General features: G+C 56.0%; 1 protein-coding gene and 1 long non-coding RNA gene across 2 annotated transcripts; both read right to left on the reverse strand.

Moving 5' to 3' along the window:
• Positions 1–549: 549 nt before the first annotated feature.
• On the reverse strand, positions 550–2,123 carry LOC113995823 (serine/threonine-protein kinase pim-1-like; the record flags this gene model as incomplete). Its single annotated transcript, XM_039385609.1, has 4 exons — positions 1,973–2,123; positions 1,262–1,581; positions 1,121–1,171; positions 550–916 (listed from the first exon to the last, which is right to left on the reverse strand). Coding segments are annotated over exons 1-4 (889 nt in total), but the record flags the coding sequence as incomplete, so codon positions are not given.
• Positions 2,124–19,461: 17,338 nt separating this feature from the next.
• LOC120324098 lies at positions 19,462–21,919 on the reverse strand. The gene is made up of 2 exons (XR_005565109.1): positions 21,773–21,919; positions 19,462–20,614 (listed from the first exon to the last, which is right to left on the reverse strand). It is a non-coding gene; the product is annotated as an uncharacterized LOC120324098 (long non-coding RNA).
• Positions 21,920–23,693: the final 1,774 nt, after the last annotated feature.

Raw genomic sequence — 23,693 nt, forward strand, 5'->3', positions numbered from 1 at the left:
GGCACACGCTGTGACCCACTGCCTTCTCACCGGCCCCTGACTCTTGGTTACAAACTTGGGGTTGGAGAAGAAGCCACTGGTGTCCAAGAGGGCAGCAGAAGCCCTGGCAAGGCCCAACTATTACATGCAAGGGAAAAACCCAGCCAGTGGTGGGGAAAAGCCATGCCTTCTCCCCGTCCCACTGCACTGCCCCCAACAAGTCATCATAAGCCAAGGCAAACAAGGGGAGCAGAGCAGCCCAAGCCCTTCCTCACCTGCACACCAAGCCAGCTGGTGCACAGTTCTGACCCCCTTCTCTGCTACCCTCACGGGGGTTTTCGTCAGGCTGGCTCCCCCCTGCCCCACACCCAGCCCAGGACAGGGTGGGTGGCACAGGCTGTCGGCAAGGCCGGGGCCCATCTCACAATCACCCCCCAGCCCCATCCAAAAGCAACTTGGCTGAAGAACTAATCCTGTTCCCCCTCAGCCAAAGGGGCAATCTCCGGTGCCACACCCGGGCATGGCCATGCGATGCCCGGCACCAGGAGCATCCCCCGGCTGTGGGCTCACCTGCAAACTGGGTGTAGACCGTGTCCTGAAGGAAGGTGGCACATCCAAAGTCAAGGAGCTTCGCCTCTCCAGTGGCCAGGTCGAGGAGGATGTTCTGGGGCTTGATGTCCCGGTGCAGGACGCCGCAGCTGGTGCAGTGCCGCACGGCCTTCAGCACCTGGCGGAACAGCCCCCACGCCATCTCCTCCGGCAGGAACCTCCACGCCGTGATTACGCGAGAGAGGTCCCGAGAGCGCTCCGGACGCTCCATCACCAACAAGAAACTGTTGGGGAGCTCGAACCACTCCAGGAGCTGGATGACACCACGAAACCCACTGGACACCTTGTCCAGCAGCACGATCTCCAGGGGGGCCAGGGTGCCGTCGGGCTGCGGGGGGACCACGGGGTCGTCAGTGGGGCTGATGCCGTGCCTGTCTGCCTGCTACCCCTCTGCCAGCCCTGGATGCTCCCCGTCCCCCACCCACCCCACGCCCACTCTCCCTCCAGGTGTCCCGGCGGCTTCCACCCTCCCGGGCTCGGCTCGTCCCCGCCCGTCCCGCCCCGCTTTCTCCCGCTGGCCCCGCTCGCTCACCAGCTCGCCCCAGCGCCGGATGAGATCCCGGGGCACGGCTTTGATGGCCACCTGCAAGCCAAGGGGAACGGCGGGTTGAGCTCGCCGCCCGTCCCGCTCTCCTCCTCCTTCTCCTCCTCCTCCTCCTCCTCCTGCACTCACCGGGGCTCCGTCCGCCAGGCGGGTCCCCGCGTAGACGCGGCCGAAGCCGCCGCTGCCCAGCAGCGAACCCAGCCGGTAGCGCTTCTGCAGGGGCCCCTTCGCCTTCCGTGCGGGCGAGACGTGGCCGTCAGCGTTCGGGCCGGGGCCCGGCACGGCCCCCGAGCGCCCCTCGAGCGGCCCGGGCCGGGCTTCCCCACCCGCAGCGGGCAGCGGCGGCTCGCTGCCGGCGGCCGGGCTGGCGAGCGGCGGAGCTCTGGTCGGGGAAGCCGCCGAGGAGGCGGCAGCGGCCGCGGCCCCCGCCGGCCCCGGCAGGGGCCGGGCTCGAGCCGGGCGGAGCCAAGCGGCGGCGACGCCGAGCCCGCCCCACAGCCCATCCCACAGCCCATCCCACAGCCCGTCCCACAGCCCATCCCACAGCCCGCCCCACAGCCCGCCCCACAGCCCATCCCACAGCCCATCCCACAGCCCGTCCCACAGCCCATCCCACAGCCCATCCCACAGGAGCGCCCAGCAGCGCCACAGCCGGCGCGCCGGGAGCCGGGCGAGGGCGGGACCGCGCCGGGCCGCCCAGGGCCGGGGACGGGGCGGCCCCGCCCGGCAGAGGGGAACGGCCGGGGCCATGGCCCGGGCCGGCAAGGGGAGGGGGGACCGGGAACGGGACAGGGACACCGGGACAGGGACACCAGGACAGGGACACCGGGACAGGGACACCGGGACAGGGACACCGGGAGACGGAGAGGAGGAAGAGCAAGAGCAGGAGAAAGACCGAGAGCGCGTCGCTAGAGTCGCTGCTGCTGCTGCCGCTGCTGCTGCCGAAGCGCCGGGGCCGTTGGTCCGTTCGTCGGTTCGTCCGTTTGTCCATTTTTCCGTTCCCTGTTTGGCCCCCGCGCGCCCCGGGGGCAGCCCCGGCTGCAGTCACGGAGCTCCCCTTCCTCCCGCACCCATGCCGAGACCACGGGCTTTTTTAGCTGCTTTACTTTATTTTGACTTCTTTGCTGGCAATCTTGCAACTTCCCGCCGCTGCTCGGACCCCATCCCGCCCGCTCGGCCCGCGCTGCTGTCGCTTCCTCCCGGGCCAGCCGGGGTCTGGACTTGTCCCTGAAGTTTGGGAAGGGGTTTGCTCAGTGAGGAGCCCCGGGACGTCCGGCCAGCGCCAGGCAGAGCCAGCCCCGGGGGAGGGCAGAGCAGGACGATCGGCAGGGGAAATGCAGCCCTTTGGGGTCAGCGCTGCTCCCCGACCACACCAGGGCTGTTCCTGTTTTCCTGCCCGCTTCGAGGGGAAATTGGCGACTGCAGAGAGGATTAAAAAGAAGAGAATTAGAAGACTATTCTTGCTGCCGTTTGGATGCCAGTCCATGCTAATAAATGCAGGCTTAATTTGGAATGGACACGATGTAGCAGCTTTTTCAGCACCCAATATTTAACAGCTCCCTTTCAGGGGACAGTGGAAAAAGGGGGGGAGAACGGGGGAAAAGGGGGGGCTGGGACCTCCAAACTGAGCAGGGAAGGGGCTGAGACTCTGAAACCGAGCAGGGCAGAGGGGAAGAAACAGCCCCAAACCGAGCCGGGGAGGGAGCTGAGGACTGTGAGGATGATGAGAAAGGGGTGGGAGAGGGGAGAAAAGGGGTGTTGGACAGTGGGCAGGGGGACAGAGGGAGGGGGGTTCCCATATGGGTCCCCCCTGTCCCCCATCAGTTGGGCCCTGGAGCGGTTCCCTGGGGCTCTGGGAGGGGGCAGATCCGCACTGGGAATGTCCACTGCTTCTGTAACCCTTTCTGTGCTTGCTCTGGTCACGATTCTCCACAGGTGCCCAACCGTGGGGGGTGATGGGGGGACTCCCCCCACCCAGCAGCTGGTGCTGCAGCAGCTGTGGGGCAGAGGGGGGTGGGAAAGGGGGGTCCGGGGTGGCCCCCTGAGCTCCCAACCTGCTGTGGGGACAGAGGGCTGCTGGGGGAGCACCCCCTGACCTGTGTCCCTGCACACACAGGACTGTTCCAGTTCCTCGGAAATTAGCTCATACATATTCGTTGCACATTTTTACATCTTCCCGAGCTACCCCAGAGTGGGCGGTGTTCCATGGAAATCTCGGGACGCGCCTTCTGGCGCCTGCACACTTCTCTGTGGTGCTGCTCTCGGGTGGTCGCAGGGGATGAAGGCTCAAAGTCTTCCTCTCTCGCTCGCCCGGTGCCTGGGCGCGGCATCGGGCGAGCGGGGGGCGAGACCGCCCGCGGATTGACTGTGGGGGTCTCTCTGGAGGCGGGGAGCGCACAGAGCACCATGTCGGCTGTGGGGAAGTGATGGAGGAGGCGGCGGCGGGTGCACTGCACTGTGAGTGGAAAGGCTGGAGGGCTCGGGAGGGTTTAGCGGAGAGGTTCGGGGGTTCCCGAGGGGCAGAGCGCGGGGCCTTGGAGCCCTCTTGGGCTTTCCCAACGCCCTGGCTGCACTGCGCAGGCGCGCCGGCGGAGAGCTCATAAAAGAACTACAACTCCCATGAATCCCCGCGTCACGTGCTGGACCCGCCATTTCTTTTAGAGCCACAGCGCCCCTGCCGGCCCGGCGGACCGACCTCAGGGAAAGGGGATCCTGATGCCCGCCCTGAACCCCAGAGACCGCAAAACTCAGCACACAGAGATCCTACAGGGAGGGTTCAGCAGTGCGGTTCAGGGGGTCCCCCAGCCCCCAGGGTGGGGGCCTGGTGGTGCCCCCCAAAGTCCAGGGACGAGATGTACCACATCCGGGTAAGGGGATCCCAATGTCCCCAGTAAGCCCAGTGACCTCCCAGTGACTCTCAGTACGGCCCAGTAACCCCCTCAGTGACCACCCAGTGCATCCCAGTGACCTCCCACTGCCTCCCAGTGTGGCCCAATGATCCTCCAGTGAGCACCCAGTAATCCCCGGTGTGGCCCAGTAACCTCCCAGTGTCCCCTCGTGTGTCCTGGTAATCCCCCAGGAACTCCTCAGTCATCTGCCAGTGCCCCCCAGTGTGCCCTAGTTCTCCCCCAGTCCCTCCCAGTGCCCTCCCAGCGCCTCTCAGTAACCCCCCAGTCCCTCCCAGTGCCCCCTGGTTCCCCCCAGTGTGTCCCAGTATCCCCCAGTAATCACCCAGTGCCCCACAAAGCTCCCCAACTGTCCCCAGTGTGTCCCCAGATGCCCTTGGCCTTTCTGTGAGCGTGGGGGGAAGGAGGGGTGTTTTTGGGGTGAGAGGGTCCAGGGGGCTCCTGGGGTGAGATGGAGGGTTGGGGACATCAGGGATGGGGTTTGGGGACAGTGGGGAGGGGTTTGGGGACAGTGGAATTGGGGGTGTCGGAGGGGGATTGGGGCCATGGGGAGGCCCAGGAGACATTGGAGACACCAGGGGGGTCTCGGGGTGTCAAGGGGAGGGCTGGGGACACCAAGATGGTCTTGGGGACACCAGGGGGGTCTCAGGACTCACCTGCTCGTGGTGCTGCCCCTCCTCTCCCCCCAGCCCCATTAACCCCCCCTTCCCCAGGCGGTTCCTTTGCCCCTGGGCAGCAAAGCCCCCACTGCTTCTGCAACTGGAGAGTGTTGGAGCCGTGGACCATTAACATTCCAGTCTCTCCCAGCTCTGCATCCCAAAAGTCGAGAGGGATCAGTCTGTCACCTCAAAGTGAATCAATCCCATTGAAAATGGCTCGATCCCATTCCAAAACATCTGTTTCTTATTTTCCCTATGTAATTCTGGGGCAGCCGGTGCCACTCCTCAGCTCTCAGCAGGCTGAGGCTTGGCCTTGCACTTTTGCCTTTGCTGGATTTCTTCATCAAATATTTCTCTCTCCCTGAAAAGAAACATATGGAAGGTTTTCAATAATCTGGACATCTTTAGACCATCTGGACAAATGACAGTTTGCAGTGTTGGAACAGCTCAGCCACAACGTTTTCCCTGTTTAATCATTTATTCCCATCCCTCCCAGGAGGGAGGACACTGAACTCTTCCACAGAAACAGAAAACTAGTAACAAAAATTCAGAGACTACTGAAAACGAAAAATACCTTTTGCTCACAGGTGGCCCTTTCACGTCCTTCTCTTCTGCCTTCCTGCAATCCACGTTATCCACGGCAGCAGTTGCCTAGATCATGGCCCAAAAAAGCTTTTTAATTCATTTATAATCATTCCAGAAAACTGAATCACAGCTGGGGGGTGGGAGACCAAACAGGTGTTCAGGCGGGAGAGCCAGAGGCAGCTCCCCAGAGAGAGGCCTCAGAGATAGGGATGGAATCCATCAGACGGCCTTGGGCACTCTGTGAGAGGGAGAGAAGGAGCTGCAACTTCAGGGGAAGGACACCTGCGGTGAGCACCTGCTACCAAAGTTAAAAATGAGAAGGAAGAGACTGCTTTAGTTCACCCCACTTATGAAATAGGAATTAATTTCTAATTAAGAATGACAGTGTGTTGTTAGAAAAATTTGACTAGTGTGGATAAGTTAGAAAAAGTGTGACAGTGTGTTAAATAGGTCCATGCGTGCCTCCTTCCCTGTAGCCTAGAAATTCCTGCGCTAGGTGGGATAAAAAAGCTTTACTGTAAACATTGCATGCCTTTTCTGCCATTTTGGGGTGGACGAGGAGGACGGAAGAATAAAACTTCTATTTTTAGTGACACAGTCAGATTGTCTTTATTAACAGCCAAGAATAGTAAAAGAGTTTAAAACTGTGTCAGGACAGATTTTAGGCATCGGCAGGTCTCCACAATTCCTTTAGTTCCATGAGGCTCTGCAGTGTCACAACTGGCCCTTGACTCCATGAGGTTCCAAAAAGTCCCAGGGTTCCTTTGGCTCCATGAGGCCCTGGAGTGTCAAAATGGCCTCTTGATTCCTTGAGGTTCCACAGTGTCCCAGAATTCATTTTTTCCATGAGGCCATGGACTTTTACTCTGGAACCCTGATTCCCTGCAGCCATGCTGTGTCACAATGGCCCCTTGGTTCCAGGAGATCCTACAGTGTTCCAGGGTTCCTTCTGGAGCATGAGACCCTGCAGTGTCACAGGTGCCCCTTGATTCCATGATATTCCACAGGTTCCTCTGATTCCATGAGGCCCCACATGTCACAAAGGCCCCTTGATTCCAGGAGGTTCCACAGTGTCCCAAGGGTCCCTTGAGCTCCGTGGGGCTCTTTGACATCCCGTGACCTCCCGGCTCTTTAGGAGCCCTGAGAACTTCAACAGGGGGAAGTGCCGGATTCTGCCCTGGGATGGGGCAACCCCGCATGGACGGACAGACTGGGAAGGAGAGGCTGGAAAGCAGGGCCGGGAAAGGGCCCTGGGGGTGCTGGTGGGTGGCCAGTTGGCCCTGAGTCAGCAGTGCCCTGGCAGCCAGGAGGGCCAAGCCTGTCCTGGGGGCATCAGGCCCAGCATGGCCGGCCGGGCCAGGGAGGGGATTGTCCCGCTCTGCTCTGCCCTGGGGCGGCCTCACCTGCACCATTGGGGCAGTTTGGGGGGACACAATGGAAGGGAGAGATTGAGCCATTGGAGAGTGTCCAAAGGAGGGCAAGGGAGATGGGGAAGGGCCTTGGGGGGAAGGCGTGTGAGGACACTGAGGGCACTTGGTGTGTTCAGCTGGAGAAGAGGAGACTGAGGGGAGACCTCACTGCAGGTCCAACTTCCTGGGGAGGGGCAGAGCAGGGGCAGGCCCTGAGCTCTGCTCTGGGGGGACCAGGGACAGGACTGAGGGAATGGCCTGAAGTTGTGTCAGGTCAGGGTTAGGTTGGATCTTAGACAAAAGATTCTTTCCCCAGAGGGTGGTTGGGCACTGACCAGGCTCCCCAGGGCAGTGGGCACAGCACCAAGGCTGACAGAGCTCAAGAAGTGTTTGGATGATCCTCTCAGGCTCATAATGTGACCCTTGGGGATGGTCCTGTGCAGGGCTAAGGGTTGGACTGGATGATCCTTGTGGGTCCCTTCCAACTCATCCTATTCTGTCATTCTGTGATTATCAACCCTGTGTTCAGCACAAACCAAAACACAGCCCTGCACTGGCCATGGGGAAGAAATTTAACTGTACTCCCCCTGAAACCAGCACACCCTTTAGGGGCTCTCCCAGAAACATCCCACAGTCCATTTTCCACCTGGAACCAGTGACTCTGAGTTCCTGCTTCCCCAGCCCCAGGGATGGTCTCCTTGTCTGCTCATTCCTCCACACTCTCTTCTCACTGATGGCATCTTAACCAGACAAGCCCCTAGGAATAATTTACTTGCAAGTCTTCAATTCTTTTGTGGTTAATTAGACAGATCTCAGAAGTGCATTCAAAGTGAATATCTTGTATTAATAAAACCATGAGAAAAGATGTCTTTTTGGTGACCTGTTTACTTTTTTCCTGGTTTTACACTGATATCAGTAATCCCCAGTCAATATTGATCCCAAGCACCTCCTAATTCAGTCTGAATAGATACCAAAATCAACACCCTTTATGTCTGACAATCCATCAGACTTTATCCCTATCCCCACCCCACCATTCCCTCATCAAACCCCTGGCACTCAAAGCAGCCTTGGGCAAATCTGAGCTCCCTCCACTCAAGGCTGGACCTGCAGGTTTCAGCTCCTTGGCACCAACTCCCACCTGCTTGGCTTGGAGAAGGAGCTCCATGAGACACAGAGGGATGTTCATTTATTGCCAGCAAACAAAATCAAAGGAAGGCACAGCTCAATAAAAACCAAAAGTCCTTCCCCTGCTGTATATTAAGTCCACATTGCCTCCACTAAAGTCCACTTTGCACAATAGATAGTCTCAGCTCTTCCAGCACCAGGTACAGGGCCAGCCCCGAAGCTGGGGCAGCCAGAAAGCTGTTCTCATTTCCTGATCAGTCCTGCTCTGCTCAGGAAAGGAATCTCACACAAAAGGTTATTGCAGGTTCCTTTATGTCACTCAAATCCAAGAGGAGACTCCCCAGTTAGACTAAGTCTCTGGGACACACAAGATGGGGGCTACTGAAGAAGGAGGGAATGGAAACATGACTTTTTTTTTTCAGAAAACATCAAAAGCATAGAAAATAAAAATCTGTACATAAGGAAAGACCTCATTGTTCGTGGGAGTTCTGGCACACAGTGGGAGCGTCATTGGGCAAACAATATTCTGCAATTCAACATCACGGACTGTTCTGACCCAAAAATCAAATCCCCTTGAGGGACACAGAGTGTTTCCCCATCCCTCTGCATCATCCACCAAGGGCACCCAGGTCCTTGAGCAGAAACCATCCCATGGGTGGGTTTGCCTTTGCTTAAGGCAGGACTAATCCCAACTGTCCTCCCCAACATATTCCTCATATGGACCACAGGGATTTTATCCCCTTCAATGATACATAGAGGTTCTTTTTAGGCAGGGCCAGTTCAACTGGTAGAGTTAACTAACTAGGTTTGTGTGATGCCTTAAAGTTTCCATATATTTTTCTTTATTATTTTAAAAGTAGTTGTGCACTAAATGTAGATGTTAATGTAGCTGTATTATATGCCACCATTTAGCACAATAGTTTACAGAGACCCAACCCTATTACCCCATTTGATATCAAACTTTCTAAATTCCATTAGTGTGTTTAGACTTCTTTTCAAGGTAGAATTGTAGAAAAACTCCTCTATTGAACAACATCACACCCTAGGCCTGGACAACAAGATCCCACAAGAGACAAAGCAACCTTCCAGCCCAGAACTTTGGAGGCACTCCAAGGACTGTCCGTGCTGTGAAGAAGAGAAAGATGAGGAAGAAGGGATCCCAAAGACCCCAAACCCAATTCCCCAAGGGGCTTGTTGGGGGCAGAACTGGGCAGAACCGGGGGGTGGAGAGTTCTGGCATTGGAGGGACCATCTTCTAAAACTGTAGAACCATTGCCTGGGAGGGCGCGTCGTGTGTGTTCCCCTGGGCCTGTGGGCCTGATTAAAGGACCTGCTCTTTTGAGCTGATCTTAGACACTGAATTGGCCTGGAGTTTTCTCTCTTGAACTTACAGGATTAACTAACTAGGTGGCTTTTGCTAAATGCAGATCCCAAGGTTTGAAGGTCCCACTGCCCATTGCTTTCCAGGTGGTTTTGAACAGTCCACTCTACCCTTCAACTTTCCCAGAGGCTGGTGCAGGACAGGGAATATGATCCATCCACTCCATGCTGAGCTCTCTGGTCCAGGTGTGCACAAGGTTGTTTTGGAAAAGAGTCCTGCTGTCCAACTCCAGTGTTTCTGGAGGGCCGTGTCTCCCCAGGACTTGCTTTTCCAGGCCCAGGAGGGTGTTCTGGGCAGTGGTGGGAGGCACAGGGGGTGTCTCCTGCCCTCCAGGGGTTGTGTCCACCATGGTCAGCACGTAGAGCTTGCCTTGGTGGGTTTGGGGAGTGTGCTGGGATCAATCTGCCAGGCCTGCCCACATCTCTAGTTCAGCCATCATCCCCCACCCCACAGGGGCTTTACCCTCCTTGGAGGGAAGAACAAGCCCAATGGCCTGGGGTGAGAGGCCAGTGCTGGGAGCGGCGCTGGCTGTGCCAGGGCACTGCTGGGTGCCCCCACCCTGAGCACTCCCCCCCTTGTGCTGGTCACTGCTGTTTTCCTCTGCAGGGCGTTGTGTTGGGCACATCCTGGAGAGCAAAGTGGAAAGCAGATGGAAGCTTTGAGGCCCTGGCCTGAGGAGATGCCCCTGCAGGATGGCAGTGCTGCTGCAGAGGTCAGCTCTGTGCCAGCAGTGCCCGTGGCTGTCCCTGCCTGCAGTCCCTGGACAGTCCTGCAGCAGGACTGGCACCGACTGCCAGATCACTGAGGCCTCCAACAACACAGGGCTCTGCAGGACAGGGTGGAAGGGAAGGGAGAGGAGGCCATGGAGGAGAAGGGCTGCTGCTCCCTGGCACTGCTGCTCTGCTGGGACTCTTTTGTGGCCCAGCTCTGCACAGAGGCACCGACCCTGCAGCTGCAGAGAAGTCAGAGAGGAAAGATGTCAGGCAAACAAGTAAAGGCAGAGTTCTTTATTTGGCTTAAGCACACAGCAAGTACAATTGCTAATTTGTACAGCCTCTGGGTCAGGCTAGAAAGGCAAACAGTGAATTGAAAATGGTGTTTATATATATATATACTTTATATATATATCTTTATAAATATCTTTATAAATATCTTTATAAAGATTTTTTAGTGTGAACAAATTCTTACAAAAATAACACCCCAACCAAGATCAAAAAATAGAGAAACTGTCGTGGGCTTTTAATGAAGCACATAAAAGGATTGGCCTTTAATGAGGTCCATAACATGCAGAAGAAGGAGAGTTTATTGCTTCTGAAAAACACCCAGTTATCAGTTTCCTCAGGGCATCCTTGAGCTCCTGGTTCCTCAGGCTGTAGATGAGGGGGTTCAGTGCTGGAGGTACCACCGAGTACAGAACTGATAGTGCCAGATCCAGGGATGGGGAGGAGATGGAGTGGGGCCTCAGATGGGCAAAAGTGCCAGTGCTGAGGAACAGGGAGACCACAGCCAGGTGAGGGAGGCACGTGGAAAAGGCTTTGTGCCGTCCCTGCTGAGAGGGGATCCTCAGCACAGCCCTGAAGATCTGCACATAGGAGAAAACAATGAAAACAAAACAGCCAAAACAAAAAGAAGCACTAACCACAATGAGCCCAATTTCCCTGGTGTTGGAGTGTGAGCAGGAGAGCTTGAGGATGTGGGAGATTTCACAGAAGAACTGGCCCAGGGCATTGCCCTGGCCCAGGGGCAGGGAAAATGTATTGGCTGTGTGCAGCAGAGCATTGAGAAAGCCAGTGGCCCAGGCAGCTGCTGCCATGTGGGCACAAGCTCTGCTGCCCAGGAGGGTCCCGTAGTGCAGGGGTTTGCAGATGGCAACGTAGCGGTCGTAGCACATGATGGTGAGGAGATAAAACTCTGCTGAGATGAAGAAGACAAAGAAAAAGAGCTGTGCAGCACATCCCATGTAGGAGATGGTTGTGGTGTTATGGAGGGAATTGTGCATGGCTTTGGGGACAGTGGTGCAGATGCAGCCCAGGTCTGTGAGGGAGAGGTTGAGCAGGAAGAAGCCCATGGGGGTGTGCAGGTGGTGGTCACAGGCTACGGCGCTGAGGATGAGGCCGTTGGCCAGGAGGGCAGCCAGGGAGATGGCCAGGAAGAGCCAGAAGTGCAGGAGCTGCAGCTCCCGCCTGTCTGCCAATGCCAGGAGGAGGAACTGGGTGAGGGAGCTGCTGTTGGACATTTGCTGTTCCATAGCACAGGATCTGTTCAGAGAAGGAAAGCACAGGGAACAATTAAGACAGCCCCCTCTCAGCAAAGCCAGGGCAGTTTTCAGGGAAATCTCCTCCAAGTCAAGGCATTTCTTTTCTCTGGTTTGTGCTGACTGAAGGTGATGTGACGAACAGCAGCTCTGCCCATGTGCTGCCAAGGACTCAGCTTTGCTCTGCTGCAGTGCAGACATGGAGCTACTTTGGGACAGCTCTCACGACCACAGGGGATGTCACATGGAACCCAGCTTTGATGGAAAAGTTCAATTCCTGTACTGTTGTCTTGGAGCAATTTGGGCTGCAGGAGAGAGGCACAGTGTATCCTTAAAATAATTTTGACTGGGGTTTTGGTTACAATCATAACAACTCAGGAGTGTATGTTTTTAGGGGTAAATTTTTCTGATGACAAATCTGAAGAATGTTGAGCCAGGACAGGCAGAAGGGCTGAGCTCTCCCTTGCTTATTGCAGAGCCAGGAGAGCTGCAGTGCCTCTCAGAGTGTTCCCCATCTGCCCTGCACTTTCCCTCTTGCTGCCTTGAAGAGGACTTCACACACAGATTCCTCTTTAAAAACCCCACCGAGATCTGTGCTGAGAGCAGGGCAGCACTGCTTGAAAGGGCAGCTCTGGGAAGTGTCCCCTGTGCCAGCCCAGAGGTGCAGCTGTGCTGGACAGAGCAGGACAGGAGCCCTCCTGCAGGGAAGCCAAGGGCTGGCACAGGAGAGTGCCCACCCCCAAGGGAAGGCTCAGCACTGCCCAGGATCCTGTGCTCATTTCTGATCCCGCCTGAAATATTCATCTCTGAGAGTAAAAGAGTTGGAATTTCAGTGCAGCCTCCTGACCTGAGAGAACAATGTCTATACTACAATGCCTAAGCAGGAAACACACCTCAGCACTAATTCCTTTCCTGTAGCCCCTGTCTTTTGTGAGCTTTGCAAAACATTCTCCATTCAATATGGTGTAGTGGTGTGGAGCTGTGAGCAGGTGTGGCCCTGCAACAGCGAGACATGGAAAAGATCCTCCCTCAGCTGCCAGGTTTGCTCCTTGCCCACAGCCCTTGTGCCCCAGCCCTGGAGCAGCTCCCCGGGCCGGCTGAGAGCTGCCCCTGGCAGGCAGCAGAGTCCCTGCCCAGCACAGCGCCCTGGGCTGCAGGACCCTGCTCTGCCCCACAGCCCTGGGCACCCCTGGCTGCCACCCAAGCTCCACAGCTCTTCCAAAGTGCCCCAAAACAGCCCCTGCTCACGCATCCCATCAGCTGGGGCTGGGCCAGCTTTAGGAGATGCCTCCAGGAGCTACCCCTGCACTGCCCTGCAGCCACAGACTCACCATGTGCAGCCCTGCCAAGGTTCCTCCTGCAGGGAGCTCTCAGCCATCCTGCCAGTGCTGAGCCCCTTGAAGCTCTGTCTGTGCCCTGCTGGTGTCCCTGAGCTGGCCTGGCAGTGCCCTCAGCCCTGGGCTGTGCAGAGGAGCTGCCCCTGGGCAGAGCTGTCTCTTTGAAGCTCTTCTTGCTTGCCAGGAGCTCCCTGTGTGCCAGGAGCCCGGCCCAGCTCAGCAGCACAGCAACAGCCCCAGGCATTTCATGACCCTCAGGGGGTTTGGGGTTGTTTACATGAGACTCAGTCCCTGAGAGGAAGTTCAAACAACTTCTCAACAAGTCAAAGTGAGATTGAAACACTAAAGTTTCTTGTAGTGCTAATGAGTCTCACTGAGGGACACAACTGAGAACGTGTCCCCAGGTTCCAGTTAGAGCAGAAAACTGCAGACAGTGATGACAAGGATGGACAAGCAAGGGAAAGGTGGCTCTGATGCTGAAGAAACCTTGACTTGTTTCCTTAATCCAAGGGCCAAGCCCTGACCCCCAGCCCCTGGGAAGGGACATCCTGTCCCTGCCTCATTCCTCAGGGCTCTTCCTGGGGCACTGGGATGTGGGATGTGCAATGCCAAGGGCAGGCCCATGGGGTGGCACCTGCCAGGCTGCTGAGCAGGGACAAGGAGGCCATGAGGCCCCAGGGCTGCAAGGGGCACTCCCCTCCTCCTGGCCTCAGGGGCACAGACAGCAGCCCTGGCCAAAGGCCTGCAGAAGGTGGCTCTGGCAGGGCCTTTCAGCTTCTCCCCCTCCCTGTCTCCTCTCCAGCCCAGGCTGTCCTACGGTGTCCATGCCCTGCCCCTTTCCCTGCAGGCTGTCGTCATCCCCCCGGCTGCCCCACCTGGCTGGCACCTTCCTGCACTGACATCTCTGCGTCCTCCCTGGCTCTTCCTGCACACACAAAGCCTTGGCCTCATCCACACTCCTCCTGGCTGACGTGTTGCAGCGTTTTCCATGGAGTGAAATTCCTTTTTCCTCATGTCCACTCGGGACCTCCCCAGCTGCACTTGGCATTAATTCTTTCTTTCTCATGCTCTTTTCTACTCTGACAAAAGGATCCACCATCTCTAAATCCTCCCTTCAAGCCCTCTCAGGGCTGTCCTGTGCTGTCCTCAGTCTCCAAACCAGTGAGGCCACAGCTCCTTAGCCCCTCTCTAGTGCTCCTGTGCTTGAGACCTTTAAAGCCCATCTTGGGAGATCTCTGGGCACTCACAGATGTGTTTGCAGATGAAAATGTCATGCTCATAGTCTAAGGAAATCACAGGGATACTTTTTACCAAGGCCTGTAGTGGCAGAACATGGGGCAGTGGCCTTGAACTGAAAGAGAAGAGTTTTCTATTGGATAACAGGAGGAAATATTTAACAATCAGGGTGGCAAGAACTGGAAGAGGTTTCCAGAGAAGTGGATGTCCCATCTCTGCATTTGTCCAAGGTCAGGGACTGTGAGTAACCTGAATTAGTAAAAGGTGTTACTGCCCATGTCCAGGGACTTGGACCAGATGACCTTTTATCTCTCTTCCAAGCCAAATCATTCTGGGATTCTTTTGAGTCTAAAGTCCCAAAGTCCTTCTCAAAAGAATATCCATTTTTGAGAACATGAATTGCCACATTTTTGGAGAAATCCTTCTAAGCCCAAAAGGTAAAAATTAATTCCAAGGAAGTTCCAAGGCATCTGTATGATACTTTAAGCAAGTGGGTCAATGGCAGAACCTCTCAGGGTGACCTTGCAGCTGAGGATGGGGGATTCAGCCTTGGGGTCTGAGACTAATGATGGGCAGCCAGAAAGGGGATTTGGGGAGTGGGCAAGACTTGTCCTGGGATGTCTAGGAAAGAACCAAAGCAAGGGGAGGATCACAGTGGTCACTGGAGGACCAAGCATGAGAAAACAGAGAGAAAAGAGGCTGAAAAAGTTGGTCATGGTAAACAGGAGGCTGGTCAAGACACGTCCCTGGCTGTGCCCTGCCAGTGATCCCCACAGCCTGTCCCCTTTTCTTAAGAACTCCATTGCCAAGAAGTTTCTGTGGGGAGGGACCTCTCTGCTCCTGGCACAGATTGTGGCCCAAGTTCCAGCCACTGCAGCAGGAGCCACAACTAGTCAGGTCTTGTGTTCTTTGGGGGGCCAGACTCTGCCCAGACTGGGGGGTGTGTGTGTTGGAAGCACAAAAGAGTGAAGCAAATGCAAAGCTAAACACCCAATGTAGGCTGACTTTGTCCCTAAGTGGGGGCTGAGAATTGGACCCAACATGTGCAGGGACAGAGGGAGGGGTTTGTCCCCCTGGCCCTGCCCAGAAGGGACACCTTTCAGGAAGGGTTGTGGCCTTGGCTGTGCTGAGGGTTGCCCCGGGCAATGCAGCTTGGGATTGCAGTGGCACTGTCAGGGCTCTGCAGAGCTCCTGGCAGTTCCTGCCTTTGTCCCCAGCAATGCCAGAGACCTGCAGGGGTTGCAGTCACTCACTTGTGCTCTTTGGGACCCCGCCTGGCTCTGCTGAATGTCAGCAGGCCTGGAGTTCCCAGACTGTTCCTGCATCCAGGGTCGGGCCTGCAGTGACGTTTGTGCAGCATTCAATTGGGGCAGTGGCAGGATGGCCATGGATCCATTCCTGCACAAACACAATGGGGCTCCATCCCAGGCAGGGAGAGAATGGGCCCACAAATGTTGGAAGGAGAAGAACCAGGGAGTTTTGTCACTGTTTAACCCCATGGAACCAAAGGAACCCTGGGACATGGTGGAACCTCCTGGAATCAAGGGGACATTGTGACCCTGCAGCACCTCCTGGAACCAAAGGGAGTCTGGGACGTGGCAGGGCCTGATGGAAACAAAGGAACCTCCTGGGAACAAAGGGACCCTGGACACTGCCAAAAGTCAGGGAGACAAGGGAACCCCAGGACACTGTGGAATCTCTTGGAATCCAGGGGCCATTGGAATCCACTGGGGCCTCCTGGAACCAAAGGGAACATGGGACACTGCGGAACCTCATGGAATCAAAAGGACCCCGGGACTTTGTGGAATGTCAGGGAATCAAGGGGCCAGTGTGACATCCCAGGAACTTTTGGAACCAAAGGGAACCAACGGGACATTGCAGAATCTCATGGAATCAAGGGTCCATTGTGACACTGTGGAACCTCACAGAATCCAGGGGCCATTCTGATTCTGCAAGGCCTTCTGGAGTCAAAGGGACCATTGTGACACTGGGGAACCTCATGGAATCAATGGGCCATTGTGACCCTGGGGAAAATGATGGAATCAGTGGGCCATTGTCACACTGCAGGGCCTCATGGAGCCCAAGAACGCTGGGAAACAGTGCAACCTCATGGAATCAAGGAGCCATTGTCCCACTGTGGAGCCCCAAGGAATAAGGGATCCAATCTTTGCCTCAGATTTTGTCAACAAATTAAATTTAAGGAATTACAGAAGTGGGATTGAACCACTATTTTTTTACTGGTTTTAATGATTGGCAAAATGAGAATATTTATATAAAATGAATAATTTATTCTTAAAAATGGTCAGACAAAAGATCTAAATCAGAATTATTAACTACACAATACAAAGGTTAAAACTACTAGTAGTATTGTATAAGATAGGATAGTGCACTATATTGAAGCAATTATTGAAACAGTTATATTCAAGCTAGCCAAAAGTAATTATTTTTACATAGAGATCTGATGTGACTCACCCAGACCAACGGTCGTGGGGAGATTTCTTTTGCTCAGCCTTGAGGAGTGTCCTTGGAGGGCGTCCCCACCCAAGGCAGGAATCTCCACACATCTACCCCAAGAAGGGCTGTGTTAGAAGAACCTGCCTGGATGAAAGGGGACTGGACTTCTCTAGTAGGAAGGGATTGACTGCTCCTCACAAATGGACAGGCCAGTGAGCAGCTTCTCTGTCCCATCCAACTTCCAAAAGCAGGAGGTGTGTTTGGAGTTGGGTGAACCAGGCTGGTTTGAGCATCATTCAACACCAAAACCATTCCCAGGGTGCCACCGGTAACTGGCAGATCTCACAGACAGCTTGCATGAGAGCTGGCACTGTTGGCATTGTCTGATGGCATTTTGGGCCTTATCAAGGCAGGCCCTCCTGCCCCCCGGGTCGAGAGGTTGGCTGTGAAAGTCCATCCTGGAGATGCACAGGGAGCCAAGAGTTGGGCTCCTGAGTGACATCCAACAATGGACAGGGGGATGGGACTGACCAGATGAAAGTGTCTCAGGTAGATCTGACCACTCCTTGGGCCTGGCCATCCACACAGATGTTTCCCCAGTGAACAGATACTACAGAGGATGCTTGATAACGTTTCTGTAACCCCAGAATATTGGAATAAATGGAGATTTAACTCTGTACAACACAGAAATTCATTCATTTTCTCTTTTCCTCCCTCTGTGGATCGAGGGAACTTGTGACTTCATTGTGTGACTCACTGTGTGCAAAGGGCAAATATGGACAGAATTTGGGGCAGGGAGTGTTTGGGGGATCTTGGGATCTGTGCTTGACACAGAAGGTGTTTGCCATTGGTCTGAGACTATCTACTGTGCAAAGTGGACTTCAGTGGAGGCAATGTGGACTTAATATACAGCATGGGAAAGACTTCTGGTTTTTCTTGAGCTGTGCCTTCCTCTGGTTTTGTTTGCTGGCAATAAATAAACATCCCTCTGTGTCTCGGGCAGCTCTTTCTCCAAGCCAAGCAGGTGGGAGTTGGTGCCAAGGAGCTGAAACCTGCAGGTCCAGCCTTGAGTGGAGGAAGTTCAGATTTGCCCAAGGCTGCTTTGAGTGCCAGGGGTTTGATGAGGGAATGGTGGGGTGGGGATAGGGATAAAGTCTGATGGATTGTCAGACATAAAAGGGTCTTGATTTTCTTATCTATTCAGGTTGAATTGGGACATGCCTGGGATCAATATCGACTGGGGATTGCTGATATCAGTGTATAAACAGGAAAAAAGTAAACAGGCCACAAAAAAGGAAGTATTTTCTCATTTCTTCTTTAATACAATATATTCATTTTGAATGTACTTCTGAGATTCTGAGATCTAATTAACCACAAATGAAATGAAGACTTACAAGGTAATTATCTCCAAGGGGATTGTCTCGTTAAGATGCCAACACTGAAAATAGAGTGTGGAGGAATGAGCAGACAAGGAGACCATCCCTGTGGCTGGGGAAGCAGGAACTCAGTGTCACTTGTTACAGGTGGAAAATGGACTGTGGGATGTTTCTGGGAGAGCCCCTAAAGAGTGTGCTGGTTTCAGGGGGATTACAGTTAAATTTCTTCCCTGTGGCTGGTGCAGGGCTGTGTTTTGGCTTGTGCTGAACACAGGGTTGATAATCACAGAATGACAGAATATGATGAGTTGGAAGGGACCCACAAGGATCATCCAGTCCAACCCTTAGCCCTGCACAGGATCATCCCCAAGAATCACACCATGGGCCTGAGAGGATCATCCAAACACTTCTTGAACTCTGTCAGCCTTGGTGCTGTGCTCACTGCCCTGGGGAGCCTGGTCAGTGCCCAACCACCCTCTGGGGAAAGAATCTTTTTCTAATACCCAACCTAACCCTGCCCTGACACAACTCCAGGCCATTCCCTCAGTCCTGTCCCTCGTCCCTACAGAGCAGAGCTCAGGGCCTGCCCCTCCTCTGCCCCTCCCCAGGAAGTTGGACTTGCAGTGAGGTCTCCCCTCAGTCTCCTCTTCTCCAGCTGAACACACCAAGTGCCCTCAGTGTCCTCACACGCCTTCCCCCCAAGGCCCTTCCCCATCTTCCTTGCCCTCCTTTGGACACTCTCCAATGGCTCAATCTCTCCCTTCCATTGTGTCCCCCCAAACTGCCCCAATGGTGCAGGTGAGGCCGCCCCAGGGCAGAGCAGAGCGGGACAATCCCCTCCCTGGCCCGGCCGGCCATGCTGGGCCTGATGCCCCCAGGACAGGCTTGGCCCTCCTGGCTGCCAGGGCACTGCTGACTCAGGGCCAACTGGCCACCCACCAGCACCCCCAGGGCCCTTTCCCGGCCCTGCTTTCCAGCCTCTCCTTCCCAGTCTGTCCGTCCAGGTGGGGTTGCCCCATCCCAGGGCAGAATCCGGCACTTCCCCCTGTTGAAGTTCTCAGGGCTCCTAAAGAGCCGGGAGGTCACGGGATGTCAAAGAGCCCCACGGAGCTCAAGGGACCCTTGGGACACTGTGGAACCTCCTGGAATCAAGGGGCCTTTGTGACATGTGGGGCCTCATGGAATCAGAGGAACCCTGTGGAATATCATGGAATCAAGGGGCACCTGTGGCACTGCAGGGTCTCATGCTCCAGAAGGAACCCTGGGACACTGTAGGATCTCATGGAACCAAGGGGCCATTGTGACACAGCATGGCTGCAGGGAATCAGGGCTCCAGAGTAAAAGTCCATGGCCTCATGGAAAAAATGAATTCTGGGACACTGTGGAACCTCAAGCAATCAAGAGACAATTTTGACACTCCAGGGCCTCATGGAGCCAAAGGAACCCTGGGACTTTTTGGAACCTCATGGAGTCAAGGGCCAGTTGTGACACTGCAGAGCCTCATGGAACTAAAGGAATTGTGGAGACCTGCTGATGCCTAAAATCTGTCCTGACACAGTTTTAAACTCTTTTACTATTCTTGGCTGTTAATAAAGACAATCTGACTGTGTCACTAAAAATAGAAGTTTTATTCTTCCGTCCTCCTCGTCCACCCCAAAATGGCAGAAAAGGCATGCAATGTTTACAGTAAAGCTTTTTTATCCCACCTAGCGCAGGAATTTCTAGGCTACAGGGAAGGAGGCACGCATGGACCTATTTAACACACTGTCACACACTTTTTTGAACTTATCCACACTAGTCAAATGTTTCTAACAACACACTGTATTCTTAATTATAAATTAATTCCTATTTCATAAGTGGGGTGAACTAAAGCAGTCTCTTCCTTCTCATTTTTAACTTTGGTAGCAGGTGTTCACCGCAGGTGTCCTTCCCCTGAAGTTGCAGCTCCTTCTCTCCCTCTCACAGAGTGCCCAAGGCCGTCTGATGGATTCCATCCCTATCTCTGAGGCCTCTCTCTGGGGAGCTGCCTCTGGCTCTCCAGCCTGAACACCTGTTTGGTCTCCCACCCCCCAGCTGTGATTCAGTTTTCTGGAATGATTAGAAATGAATTAAAAAGCTTTTTTGGGCCATGATCTAGGCAACTGCTGCCGTGGATAACGTGGATTGCAGGAAGGCAGAAGAGAAGGACGTGAAAGGGCCACCTGTGAGCAAAAGGTATTTTTCATGTTCAGTAGTCTCTGAATTTTTGTTACTAGTTTTCTGTTTCTGTGGAAGAGTTCAGTGTCCTCCCTCCTGGGAGGGATGGGAATAAATGATTAAACATGGAAAACGTTGTGGCTGAGCTGTTCCAACACTGCAAACTGTCATTTGTCCAGATGGTCTACAGATGTCCAAATTATTGAAAACCTTCCATATGTTTCTTTTCAGGGAGAGAGAAATATTTGATGAAGAAATCCAGCAAAGGCAAAAGTGCAAGGCCAAGCCTCAGCCTGCTGAGAGCTGAGGAGTGGCACCAGCTGCCTCAGAATTACATAGGGAAAATAAGAAACACAGAGGTTTTGGAATGGGATCGAGCCATTTTCAATGGGATTGATTCACTTTGAGGTGACAGACTGATCCCTCTCGACTTTTGGGATGCAGAGCTGGGAGAGACTGGAATGTTAATGGTCCACGGCTCCAACACTCTCCAGTTGCAGAAGCAGTGGGGGCTTTGCTGCCCAGGGGCAAAGGAACCACCTGGGGAAGGGGGGGTTAATGGGGCTGGGGGGAAAGAGGAGGGGCAGCACCATGAGCAGGTGAGTCCTGAGACCCTCCTGGTGTCCCCAAGACCATCTTGGTGTCCCCACCCCCCCCTTGACACCCCGAGACCCCCCTGGTGTCTCCAATGTCCCCAGGGCCTCCCCATGGCCTCAATCCCCCCCCGAAACCCCCAATTCCACTGTCCCCAAACCCCTCCCCACTGTCCCCAAACCCCATCCCTGATGTCCCCAACCCTCCATCTCACCCCAGGAGACCCCCCCTGGACCCTCTGACCACAAAAACACCCCTCCTTCCCCCCACGCTCACAGAAAGGCCAAGGGCATTTGGGGACACGTTGGGGACAGTTGGGGGGCTTTGGGGGCACTGGGGGATTACTGGGGGATACTGGGACACACTGGGGGGAACCAGGGGGCACTGGGAGGGACTGGGGGGGAACTGGGGCACACTGGGGGAAACTGGAAGGGACTGGAGGAGAACTGGGGCACACTGGGGGACACTGGCAGATGACTGAGGAGTTCCTGGGGGATTACCAGGACACACGGGGGGACACTGGGAGGTTACTGGGCCATACTGGGGGTTACTGGGTGCTCACTGGAGGATCATTGGGCCACACTGGGAGGCAGTGGGAGGTCACTGGGATGCACTGGCTGGTCACTGAGGGGGTTACTGGGCCGTACTGAGAGTCACTGGGAGGTCACTGGGCTGTACTGGGGACATTGGGATCCCCTTACCCGGATGTGGTACATCTCGTCCCTGGACTTTGGGGGGCACCACCAGGCCCCCTCCCCTGGGGGCAGGGGGACCCCCTGAACCCCACTGCTGAACCCTCCCTGTAGGATCTCTGTGTGCTGAGTTTTGCGGTCTCTGGGGTTCAGGGCGGGCATCAGGATCCCCTTTCCCTGAGGTCGGTCCGCCGGGCCGGCAGGGGCGCTGTGGCCCGAAAAGAAATGGCGGGTCCAGCACGTGACGCGGGGCCTCATGGGAGTTGTAGTTCTCTTATGAGCTCTCCGCCGGCGCGCCTGCGCAGTGCAGCCAGGGCGTTGGAAAAGCCCCGAGCCCCGCAGCCCCAAGAGGGCTCCAAGGTCCCGCGCTCTGCCCCTCGGGAACCCCCGAACCCCTCCGCTAAACCCTCCCGAGCCCTCCAGCCTTTCCACTCACAGTGCAGTGCACCCGCCGCCGCCTCCTCCATCACTTCCCCACAGCCGACATGGCGCTCTGTGCGCTCCCCGCCTCCAGAGAGACCCCCACAGTCAATCCGCGGGCGGTCTCGCCCCCCGCTCGCCCGATGCCACGCTCAGGCACCGGGCGAGCGGGAGAGGAAGACTTTGAGCCTTCATCCCCTGCGACCACCCGAGAGCAGCACCAGAGAGAAGGGCGCAGGCGCCAGAAGGCGCGTCCCGAGATTTCCATGGAACACCGCCCACTCTGGGGGAGCTCGGGAAGATGTAAAAATGTGCAATGAATAGGTATGAGCTAATTTCCCAGGAACTGGAACAGCCCTGTGTGTGCAGGGACACAGGTCAGGGGGTGCTCCCCCAGCAGCCCTCTGTCCCCACAGCAGGTTGGGAGCTCAGGGGGCCACCCCGGACCCCCCTTTCCCACCCCCCTCTGCCCCACAGCTGCTGCAGCACCAGCTGCTGGGTGGGGGGAGTCCCCCCATCAGCCCCCAGGGTTGGGGACCTGTGGAGAATCGTGACCAGAGCAAGCACAGAAAGGGTTACAGAAGCAGTGGACATTCCCAGTGCGGATCTGCCCCCTCCCAGAGCCCCAGGGAACCGCTCCAGGGCCCAACTGATGGGGGACAGGGGGGACCCATATGGGAACCCCCCTCCCTCTGTCCCCCTGCCCACTGTCCAACACCCCTTTTCTCCCCTCTCCCACCCCTTTCTCATCATCCCCACAGTCCTCAGCTCCCTCCCCGGCTCGGTTTGGGGCTGTTTCTTCCCCTCTGCCCTGCTCGGTTTCAGAGTCTCAGCCCCTTCCCTGCTCAGTTTGGAGGTCCCAGCCCCCCCTTTTCTCCCGTTCTCCCCCCCTTTTTCCACTGTCCCCTGAAAGGGAGCTTTTAAATATTGGGTGCTGAAAAAGCTGCTACATCGTGTCCATTCCAAATTAAGCCTGCATTTATTAGCATGGACTGGCATCCAAATGGCAGCAAGAAGAGTCTTCTAATTCTCTTCTTTTTAATCCTCTCTGCAGTCGCCGGTTTTCCCCTCGAAGCGGGCAGGAAAACAGGAACAGCCCTGGGGTGGTCGGGGAGCAGCGCTGACCCCAAAGGGCTGCATTTCCCCTGCCGATCGTCCTGCTCTGCCCTCCCCCGGGGCTGGCTCTGCCTGGCGCTGGCCGGACGTCCCGGGGCTCCTCACTGAGCAAACCCCTTCCCAAACTTCAGGGGCAAGTCCAGACCCCGGCTGGCCCGGGAGGAAGCGACAGCAGCGCGGGCCGAGCGGGCGGGATGGGGTCCGAGCAGCGGCGGGAAGTTGCAAGATTGCCAGCAAAGAAGTCAAAATAAAGTAAAGCAGCTAAAAAAGCCCGTGGTCTCGGCATGGGTGCGGGAGGAAGGGGAGCTCCGTGACTGCAGCCGGGGCTGCCCCCGGGGCGCGCGGGGGCCAAACAGGGAACGGAAAAATGGACAAACGGACGAACCGACGAACGGACCAACGGCCCCGGCGCTTCGGCAGCAGCAGCGGCAGCAGCAGCAGCGACTCTAGCGACGCGCTCTCGGTCTTCCTCTTGCTCTTCTTCCTCCTCTCCCTCTCCCAGTGTCCCTGTCCCAGTGTCCCTGTCCCGTTCCCAGTCTCCCTCTCCCGGTGTCCCGGTGTCCCTGTCCTGGTGTCCCTGTCCCGGTGTCCCTGTCCCGGTGTCCCTGTCCCGTTCCCGGTCCCCCCTCCCCTTGCCGGCCCGGGCCATGGCCCCGGCCGTTCCCCTCTGCCGGGCGGGGCCGCCCCGTCCCCGTCCCTGGGCGGCCCGGCGCGGTCCCGCCCTCGCCCGGCTCCCGGCGCGCCGGCTGTGGCGCTGCTGGGCGCTCCTGTGGGGCGGGCTGTGGGATGGGCTGTGGGATGGGCTGTGGGATGGGCTGTGG

The sequence above is a fragment of the Pipra filicauda genome, unplaced genomic scaffold (genome assembly GCF_003945595.2).
Source record: "Pipra filicauda isolate LSUMZ 115617 unplaced genomic scaffold, ASM394559v2 scaffold1180_size23693_pilon, whole genome shotgun sequence".
Taxonomy (NCBI): Eukaryota; Metazoa; Chordata; class Aves; order Passeriformes; family Pipridae; genus Pipra; species Pipra filicauda.